Here is a 10481-nt window from a genome sequence, read left to right as displayed (position 1 = left end):
ACGACGCTCTTCCGATCTGCCATGGGCCATGGGCAGGGAGGCGGCAATCCACGCAAAGCGGTCCCAGCTGCCCCTGGTTCTGGGCTGATCCCGGCGCTGCTGCAGCCTGTCATTCCGGGTGTGCTGCTCTCATTAGTGGTTGAATATTTCTGAAAGTGTTCTCTCTCAACTCTGACCACATGCCCTTTCGGGGAAGGGAGGGAGGGGCCAGGAGAGTAACAGGACCCACCCTGTTGTCATGCCCAGCTGCCCTGCAGAGGGTCAAGGAGCCCAGGGGGCTGGAAAGAGTCACAGGAGCCCGTGCGTGTGACACAACTGGTGTCTCATTTTCTGCGCTGCCCCACGCGGCCTGCCCCGCCTGGAGGGTCCAGCCCTCTGCTGTGGGCTCTGAGCACCCAATCACAGAGGCTTTTTTCTTTTGTCCTTTTAAGGGGATTCTTGGCTGAAATAAACCTTCTATTAACCAATTTGATCTCTCTCAAGCTCTCAGCCCTCAACACATACACACACGTTCACCAGCAGCTAATGACCATCTTCCCCTCTGGAACTAGCCTGCACTCCTGCTTTCGATGAGGACTTGTGGTAAAGTGCTCAATGCTAATATTCCTTCCCATGGAGTGGGGACTCTGAAATATTTTTCTTGACTGAGGTGTGGTTGACAGCTTTGATTTATGAAATTAGCTCAGGGAAAAATAAGATGGAAAAACAGTCCAAATTAAATCTTTATTTCCATAGCTCAGTCGTGCTCTCCTGTCCATTTTTAACTGCCATGCAGTCTTAGGTACCAAGGACTCCAGGGTTTGCTAGGTTGCTTTTTTCTTCTTCTTCTTTTTTTTTTTTTTTTTTGTAGTTTTGGCCCAAGAAAAACTTTTTCTTTTTAAATAATTGTGTTTCTTCCTCCCTCAAAAGTAGGCAAGTTTAATGAAGAAAATCAGAAAAACCTAGGAAAGCACAAAAGGAAACATCCATATTCCCAGCGTCCAAAGACAGTCACTGTGAACACATGGATGTGTATCCATTGTGTTGGAGAAGGTAGTCATGGGGCCACGTCTTTCCCCTGGGAATCTCTGGGTTTGTGGTGCTGCAAGTTTTTCCCAGCATCCTGGACCAGAATGTCTCACCAGCAGAGGTGTTCTGGTGGGTGTGGAGCCTTCCCATGGGGGAGCTTTCTGTTCAAGGTCTTCATCTCACCATTGGCCGAGTGACCCATGAATAACCCGAAAGGGATTCAACTTAAGTCCAGGCTTACCCCCACCCCCACCCCAGCCTCCAACCCGAGAGCGTGGACTCTTGATCTTAGAGTACCTAGATTCAAATCTCTGCTCCATTGCTCACTTTCTCGGTGTCTGTTTTCTCACTTGTAAAATGGACATAATAATAGTTGGTGACCTCTGGGGTTGCCATGTTAAATGAGATAATATGTGCAAAATGCACAGCACACCACAGGTACCTGGAACCTGATATTCTAGCCCAGTGCATATTAAATACTTCCTTCGTCCTTCAGTTCAGTTCAGTTGTTCAGTTGTTTCCGACTGTTTGCAACCCCGTTAACTGCAGCATGCCAGGCTTCCCTGTCCATCACCAACTCCTGGAGCCTGCTCAAACTCACGTCCATCGAGTCAGTGCTGTCATCCAACCATCTCATCCTCTGTCGTCCCCTTCTTCTCCTGCCTTCAATCTTTCCCAGCATCAGGGCCTTTTCCAATGAGTCAGTTCTTCCCAATCAGGAGCTTCAGCTTCAGCATCGTCTTTGCTTCCACACTTATTGTAGGTGGTATTCTCACTGCCCCTCGTCCTGTGGTTATAAATTGTTCCCTGGATCTCTCTCTTCTGGACAGGGGTAGTCTTTTCTTCCCTGGGTAGTATAGAAATCCTCTCACTGTTGAAAAATTGTATGTAATGGAGTAGTAGGATAATCTCCTTTGACAAAACGGAAACCAAAGCTCAGTCATTTTCATTGAATGAAGATGTCAAGCTATGACAAGACTGTGGAGACACATACTGCCTGTTGCCTTGCATTCTCTAAAGATGCCAGATGATCTCTGTTGCTGATTCCACCACTTTTCCTGTACAGATCCCTCTCTGCATTTACTTCCTCATTTACTTCCATAGACTGTTGAGTCACCTTTTCTAGGTAAAACATGGCAACACGCACGTTGCTTGAAGTTGTCTAATGCCCTTAACATTTATTCCCAAGGCAGGCATGTTTCTAGCTATAGAGCAAATGGGTTTGGATAAATTTGGGGCTGCTTTTTTGGCTAATGGGAAAAATATGTTGTCTGTAGCCCATCCAGTGATTTTCTTGTTTATTTCCTATGGTCAAGCCCAATAAAAATAATGTGATGGTCACAGGATATTTTGCCAGTTATTTCAGATGTAGGGGCAATTCACTCTGGATTTGTTTACTTCAAGTGGAAAAATTTACCTAAAGTTACCTTCTGTACTTTTTACCAAGAAGGAAGCTTACCTGGGTTTCTCCGTTTGGGGCCAGCTTCTGTCGAGTCAAAGACCAGAAGGACTATTACAGGGCTTATTTCCCATAAATAGTGAGAGAGGGAATACGGTGACTTAGGTGGGGGCACAGCTCTTTTTTCTTCATGGTAACTTATGTCTGTCTGTTTTATATTTTGAACCTGCAGGACGCACAGACATTCAAGTGGTTCAGCCAGACCAGCCACAGCAGCCGGAGAGCAGAGCCCTGGTACTAGCAGCCGGCACCACCAGCCCGTCAAGAACCCGAGCCACAGTGGCTTGGCCAATGGCACAGGTGAGTGACAGCACAGAGCACCAGCCCAGACTAGAGCTGTGCTCACATGGAGCCGGGACTCTGTCTGCCGTGTCAGAATGCCGGGTGGGTGAGAGAAGACTCCCAAACTGAGATGGAATTTGAATTCATCATTCTTTCCATGACCCATCTTCTTTTCTTTCTGGCATAGTCTGTACAGCCAAGGTCATTCTCCATATGACTGCACTCTTCTCAAACCTTCCTTGGCACAGAATTAAAAAGCATTAATTTTTAAATTCATTTCTTATCAACCTTGGATTTCTTGAGAGGGGATATCTTTTTTAAGTGATACTTTTTTTTTTTTTTTCATTTCCCTAATTTATGGAAATGATCAGACTAAGGATAAAAAAGGCTAAGTATTATTGTTAAGAGCTGGCTTAGAGAAGATCGTGGTGCTCTTGAGTGGGTTGGGATGCTGAACTGGGGCAAAGCCCTGGTGCCACCAGGGGGCCTCCTGTAGCTGTTCCATTGAGAGTATTTGTCCCATTTGAGAGAGGAGAGCCCTTCCACATCCATGCCGAACTTCTCTGCACTTGATCCTGCTTCCCCATAAGTGGGAAGAGAAGGACCTGTTTCAAAACAAATCCATTTTTGTCCCGCTTTCCTTCCGTCTCATCGGGACAGTGTTGAATTTAGAAGGGAAAAGCCAACCCACAAAAGTTTATTCTTCTAAACATCTTGAGGATTGTCAAATCTTTTGTGATTTCTGGTCATTTGGTGATTTGTCTTAATTTGGGGCAGTTGGGAAGGGTCAAGGCCACTTGCTTTGATAAACTGTAGGTGGGGGAATGCAGGTGTTTAAACCAGAAAGTGACACAAATAAATGTAGATGCTTGTAGTAGCAGAAGTGTGGCAAGGACAGGAAATTTGGAGCAGCATAGCTTCTTCTTTTTAATAGTTACAAATTTGTTTTATTCTTTTTATTATGTTTACAGCACAATATTTAATTTCTAATCTTTATTTAGCAAGATCACTATTTAACATTTCTTTTATTTACTGGAAGTATTAAATTAAAAATTAAGTGTCATTGGATTGAACATAGCAGCGTAGCTTCTCCATGCAAGCATTAGCCTGGTATTGTTACTGTCCTTTCTGTAACAAACTTATTGAGCAGGAGGCATCGTTTGGGACTACCTTCTAATAACTTTCAGTTCTCCGGCAGCACCATCTGAGGGCTCCAGAGCCACTGTGATAGCTTAGGGTGTCGGCCATGATGTTGTCTGTGGCGGACAGCAGGACAGAGTGGCCTGGGTCCTGTGAGATTCACTGTCTGTGTGGTGGCCTGACTTTCTCTCTGGAGTTTGGGACCTGCCTGCAGAAACTGAGTTGGCCAGCTGGCCCTGAGCCTTGAGGACGAGGAAGCACTGGAGGTGAGGAGGATGAGTGGCTGGGCTGCCGTCTCGGCTTACCTGGCGCTCCTGTGCCAGCCACCGTGTCCAGGCGCTGGCATTGCCAGTCACAGAAGCCAAGGGTGGCCTGGCTTCCCATCTGGGTGGTGGAGACAGCAAGGTGGTGGCCGCGGGCCATGCTGGGGAAAACTGTGTGAGCACCGTGGGCGCCAGTAAATGTGCTTCTCAGAAAAATAAGTCACTAGAAGAGGGCAGGTGTTCACAGATGGGCAAGGGGAACTGGCTTTCGGAATCGGTTGTGACCTCGATGCCACGGCCATGATACCAGCCTCTGTGTCCTTCCAGGGGCCTCCATTCTTGTGATGCTGGTCTCCCTCAGCCATCTCTACTTGTCTTATAAAGACAATTCCCTCCTATGGGTAGGAGTAGGTCCCTACCATGGGCACCCTACAGGGTGTGGGCTCGATCCCTGCTAGGGGAGCTAAGATCTCCTATGCTTTGTGGCCAAAAAAGCAAGCCATTAAATAGAAGCAATAATGTACCAAATTCCATAAAGACTTAAAAAAAAATCCACATTAAAAAAAAAAAAGTCCAGCTATGGGTAAATTACGTTTCTATGGTTACGGTCTTTGAGTCAGTCTCCTTGGACGTTTAAATAGGTCTGTGTTTCCCCTTGGCTTATTTTTAGGTACCTTCGCGTATTGTCCTTATCTCCAGGAACATTATGTATTTGAGCAGACGGGGCAGGTGCCAGCCACGTCTTCTGAAAGCCAAGTATCTGTAACCCCAAACTGCCTTAGAGATGTTTGATGGTGCTGTGTCTGAATGTCCAAACCACTCCCAAATCAGTCTGTTAAGGACAGTCGTTGCACGTTAGGGATTTCTGCCTGTTCAAATACCTTTCAAATGCCTTGGCCCCTGTCTCGTCTCTCTCTTTTCTGCTCTGAAGATGGTTCACCATGCCTCACAGCCAGCCTGGACCTGGTAGGCTTTTTAATGTCTATCCAAAGCATACAGAAAGATCTCAGTTTTCCTTTGGGGAGCAGACAGGAGCCCCCTCTCTTTGGCAGTGCAAAATGAGAAGAGGGTTGTGGCTCTGACTGAGGACACCTCCATCACTCAATATGTCTCTGTTCGAACTGTGAGGACCAGTTCCAAAATGGTGGTGGTAGTGAGCCGTGCCTCCAGGGAAGGTTTCCAGAGACCCACAAGATTTATTTAGCAAGCCTGTTTTTGGCTGTGCTCTGCAGCTGTGCATGAAAAAGACATCTGGGGCAAAAAGGGAGCCGAGTTCCAGGTGGTTTTTTCACGTTGTCACAACTGTAAAGTATCCATTTTTTAGAAAAAGAAGGTGAATGGCAGCCTGTCTGTATAAATATAATATTTCTAAGGTTTTAGAAGTGGTGGAATCGGGGTCTAGGATAATGGCATAGCACTTTATTGAGACTTGTGTGTAATGATTTACTTTCTAATTTTTTTTATTGAAAACTTTATCCCCCTCAAAAAATCACATCTCTCACTCAATTCTCCCTTAAATGTGATTTCCGTGCATATAAGATCAGGAGTCACACAGGCTGAGGTCAGATTCTACATCCCCATGTGCAGCATGTGTATAACGCCCAGGGACTTGATGGCCCTTATTTTCTAATTAATAAAATCAGGACAAGAGTTTATATCTCCTAGGCTTGTTATAAGGAATAAACTATGTAAGACATATAGCATGTCTAGCACAGTGCCAGGTACATAGTAAGCTCTCGATGTTAGCCTGGCAAATCATTTCATATGGTTATAATTATGTAGCATGGATAGACGTTCTTTTCTGCATTTCATTATTTTTTTTTAAAGATGTTTTTGTTGTGGACCATTTTTAAAGTCTTTATTGAATTTGTTACACTATTGCTTCTGTTTCATGTTTTGGTGTTTTGGCCGAGAGGCATGTGGGATCCTAGCACCCTGACCAGGGATTAAACCCGTATCCCTTCACTCTCAGCCCTTCACTCTCACCTTCTCATGGGAAGGCAAATGAGGACCAGGGAGGTCCTCATTTCATTATTTTTGATACACGTGTCCATGTTTCAGGGTCTTTCTATTTACCTTTTTTTAGTGGTTTCATACTGTTTATCAGTTAATATGCCATAGTTCATATAACCATTTCTCAGTCCTTGTGCATTTCTCTTCAGTTCAGTTCAGTCCCTCAGTCGTGTCTGACTTTTTGCGACCCCATGAATCGCAGCACGCCAGGCCTCCCTATCCATCACCAACTCCCGGAGTTCACCCAAACCCACGTCCATTGAGTTGGTGATGCCATCCAGCCATCTCATCCTCTGTTGTCCCCTTCTCCTCCCTCCCAGCATCAGAGTCTTTTCTAGTGAGTCAACTGTTCGCATGAGGTGGCCAAAGTACTGGAGTTTCAGCTTTAGCATCATTCCTTCCAAAGAACACCCAGGGCTGATCTCCTTTAGGATGGACTGGTTGGATCTCCTTGCAGTCCAAGGGACTCTCGAGAGTCTTCTCTAACACCACAGTTCAAGAGCATCAATTCTTCGGTGTTCAGCTTTCTTCACAGTCCAACTCTCACATCCATACATGACCACTGGAAAAACCATAGCCTTGACTAGACGGACCTTTGTTGGCAAAGTAATGTCTCTGCTTTTTAATACGCTATCTAGGTTGGTCATAACTTTCCTTCCAAGGAGTAAGTGTCTTTTCGTGGGTGCAATCACCATCTGCAGTGATTTTGGAGCTCAAAAAATAAAGTCTGACACTGTTTCCACTGTTGCCCCATCTATTTCCTATGAAGTGATGGAACCAGATGCCATGATCTTCGTTTTCTGAATGTTGAGCTTTAAGCCAACTTTTTCACTCTCCTCTTTCACTTTCATCAAGAGGCTTTTGAGTTCCTCTTCACTTTCTGCCATAAGGGTGGTGTCATCTGCATATCTGAGGTTATTGATATTTCTCCCAGCAAAATTGATTCCAGCTTGGGCTTCATCCATCCCAGTGTTCATCATGAAGTACTCTGCATATAAGTTAAATAAGCAGGGTAACAATATATAGCCTTGACATACTCCTTTTCCTATTTGGAACCAGTCTGTTGTTCCATGTCCAGTTCTAACTGTTGCTTCCTGACCTGCATATGGTTTCTCAAGAGGCAGGTCAAGTGGTCTGGTATTCCCATCTCTTTCAGAATTTTCCACAGTTTATTGTGATCCACACAGTCAAAGGCTTTGGCATAGTCAATAAAGCAGAAAATCCTGATGTAAACATCTTTACCCACAACTTGGTTTCTTCTGGAATGAAGTTCTTGAGTCAAAGGATAAGTAAGTAAGTGTTAGTTGCTCAGTTGTGCCAGACTCTTTGTGACCCCATGGACTGCAGCCCTCCAGGCTCCTCTGTCCATGATTTTCCAGGCAAGGACACTGGAGTGGGTTGCCATTTCCTTCTCCAGGGGATCTTCCCAACCCAGGGATCGAACCCGGGTTTCCTGCACTGCAGGCAGATTCTTTACTGACTGAGCTACTAGGGAAGCCCCAAGTCAAAGGATATGAACATTTAAAAAGCTGAAGTGTGTTACCAGATTGCCTAAATCTGGTGTTATAATAATCATATATGCCAAGGCATTGTAAAATTTTCCTCGTGGCATATGAAGATTATTTTTCCCTTGACCTTGTAAATACTAGTTTGTCATTTTGCTATCAGGTATAGAGTCCCACCTCATCATTTAAGCTTATCGTGTTTCTACAGTTATCAGTTGCTTTTCTCTTACGTGACTTCTTTCATAGTGTTCAGTTATTTGACTTGTGGAGTTATAGAGGTTAACTTTAGAGATTTATATAGACTTTTTAGTAAAATTGTGGTAAAATACTCATAAAAATTACCATTTAAGCCATTGTTAAGTGAATAATTTAGCAGCGTTGAGTGCATTCCCAATGTTGTGCAGCTTCATCACTGTCCTTTTCCAGAACTTTTCATCATCCCAAACTGAAACTGTACCCTTCACACAAAAGCATCCTCCCTTCCTTCTGTTCCCCAGCCCTATCCCCTGGAAACCTCTGTCCTGCATTATGTTTGCTTGTTTGTTTATGACTGCCCTGGGTCTTTGTTGCTGTGCACGGGATTTCTCTAGTTGTTGGGAGCAGGGTCTACTCTAGTTGCGGGGTGTGGGCTCATGTGGCGGCTTCTCTCGTTGCAGAGCGCAGGCTCTGAGTGTGCGGGCTTCAGTAGTTGCAGCACATGGGCTCAGCTGCCCCTCAGCATGTGGAATCTTCCCAGACCAAGGATTGAACCCACCTGCATTGGCAGGTGGATTCTTAACCACTGGACCACCAGAGACGTCCTCTGTGTTCTACTTTATGTCTCCATGCATTTGCTTATTCTAGTACTTCATGTTTTACGTGGAATCATTTGTCCTTTTGACTCTGGCTTATTTCACTTGCATAATGTTTTCAAGATTAACCCATGTTGTAACAAGTATCAGGGTTTTGTCCTTTTTCCAGGCTAAATAATGTTCCATTGTATGTGTTTACTACATGTAAACACATTTTATCCATTCATCTGTTGATAGACATTTTGGTTGTGTCCTCCACTTGGCTGTTGGCTGATGCTGTGGTGAATGTGGATGTCTGAGTGTCTGTCTGAGTCTGTGCTTCTGCTTCTTTGGCTGTACACCTTGGAGTAGAGTTGATGGTTCATATGGTAATTCTATGTTTAGCTTTTGAGGAACCCTCAAACTATTTTCCACAGCAGATGTACTCTTTTCCCACTGGCAGTGAATGAGGGTTCCAATTTTTCCACATCTTTGTGAACACTTGTTTTTTTCTTTTTAATACTTAGTCATCCTAATGTGTGTAAAATATCTAGGTACACAAGTTTTACTGGTTATTTTTATGATTATAAGTTTTTATTATATTTTTGTTTTGCCTTTTATCTCCTTTTCTGTGGTTTTTCTAGAAAAGTAGTTAAAAACAAAAAAACTATGCCTGAGCGTTTTTTTTAGTGCTTGTAATTTCAACTTTTGCTTCCATAGTGAAAAGATTCTCTCTTGTCTCTAGATGGAATAAATATTTTCTTCTGTTTTACTTTTTTTTTTCATGTTAAACTATCCCACCACAAATTATAGTGGCATGTCTGTATATGCACATGTATGTAGACATTCATATTATGTGTATAATGAGGGCTGAGTTTCAATTAATTTTTCCCTGTAGCGAGATCCTATTATCCTATGAACATTAGTTGCTTTTTTTTTTAATTGTGGTGATACTTTGTGTTTATCACTTACTATATTCTTATATTCTTACTTTCTTATATTCCTATATGCAGTGAGTATTCATTTCTGGACTCTGTACTTATCCTGTTTATTTGTGATTTCGATTATCGACATTTTTTTTAATGCCTGGAAAGGCTGGTCCCATCTTACTGCTTTTTCTCCATGATATGCTTTGATAGCTTATATATTTTCAAAACAAATTTCAGACTTGGAATGCTTAGGAACTTGAAAAAAATATGAAAGTGTAACTCGCTCAGTCATGTCCGATTCTTTTGCAGTCTCCATGGGGACTGTAGCCTGCCAAGGAAGCCTTTAAAAAATTGGTGGAAGGTAAATGGAAATTGTTTGAATCTGTGTACTGACCAAGGAAAGATGGAACTTTCCCATCAGGTGACATAGTATGACTTTATCCATTTTCAAGTTTTCCTTTTTTCCATCTAATTTAATTGCTTTCTTTATATAATCCTCACCCACCGCCATGTCATGCTAGTTATGAACTGTTTTTCTGGTTTTGGTTGGTCTCGTGAAGCGCTCAGTTGATCAGTTGCATTGGAAGGCATTTCTTGGGTTTCACGGTGAGACATACTGACTGCTTTACCGTGTGTCATATGTTATGAGCTGGTCTTTTAAAAAGCTTCCATTGTTGGCAGGCGCCTTTTCCACACCCGAGTGAGGGGGCTGAAAAGACGTGTGTGTACAGTGAGAGTCTGTGCTGCACCACACACACACCTAAAGATCTTGGAACACACAGTGAGCTGGCAGCGGGTCTAGGATTAAGCAGAGGAATTTCCAATTCCTGATCTCTTTTTGGCTAACTGTGACTAGAGTATGTCTGAGCCCTCAATGAATATCTGATTCATAAAGTTACAGTGTTTAACCAGCATCACAGAGGGAACTTTGTGAAACACCCAGAGTTGCAGGAATCAGGCATTTTGCCTCCTTACCCCACTTACCCTCTCATCTCGGGACCCAGCTTTTCTTCCCATACATGAGAGCCATCTAAGCCATCTCTGTTTCTCTTTCCCCCAACCCCTTCCATTGTGTTTGTTTAGTGGTCTTCTGGGTTTGAGTGCTGATTCTG

At 43.7% G+C, this 10481-nt stretch overlaps 1 protein-coding gene across 1 annotated transcript in view; it reads left to right on the top strand.

Annotated features, from left to right (window-relative positions):
* The window catches only part of WWP2 (WW domain containing E3 ubiquitin protein ligase 2), a 149397-nt gene that overhangs the window by 83400 nt on the left and 55516 nt on the right, over window positions 1-10481 (top strand). Inside the window, exon 8 of the mRNA XM_010851108.1 lies at window positions 2640-2767. Coding sequence (XP_010849410.1) covers window positions 2640-2767 — 128 coding nt within the window. The remainder of the gene's footprint in view (window positions 1-2639; window positions 2768-10481) is intronic.

This window comes from Bison bison, unplaced genomic scaffold, assembly GCF_000754665.1.
Source record: "Bison bison bison isolate TAMUID 2011002044 unplaced genomic scaffold, Bison_UMD1.0 scf7180017864297, whole genome shotgun sequence".
In the NCBI taxonomy this organism is placed as follows: domain Eukaryota; kingdom Metazoa; phylum Chordata; class Mammalia; order Artiodactyla; family Bovidae; genus Bison; species Bison bison.
This window is presented reverse-complemented; position numbering and strand designations above follow the sequence as displayed.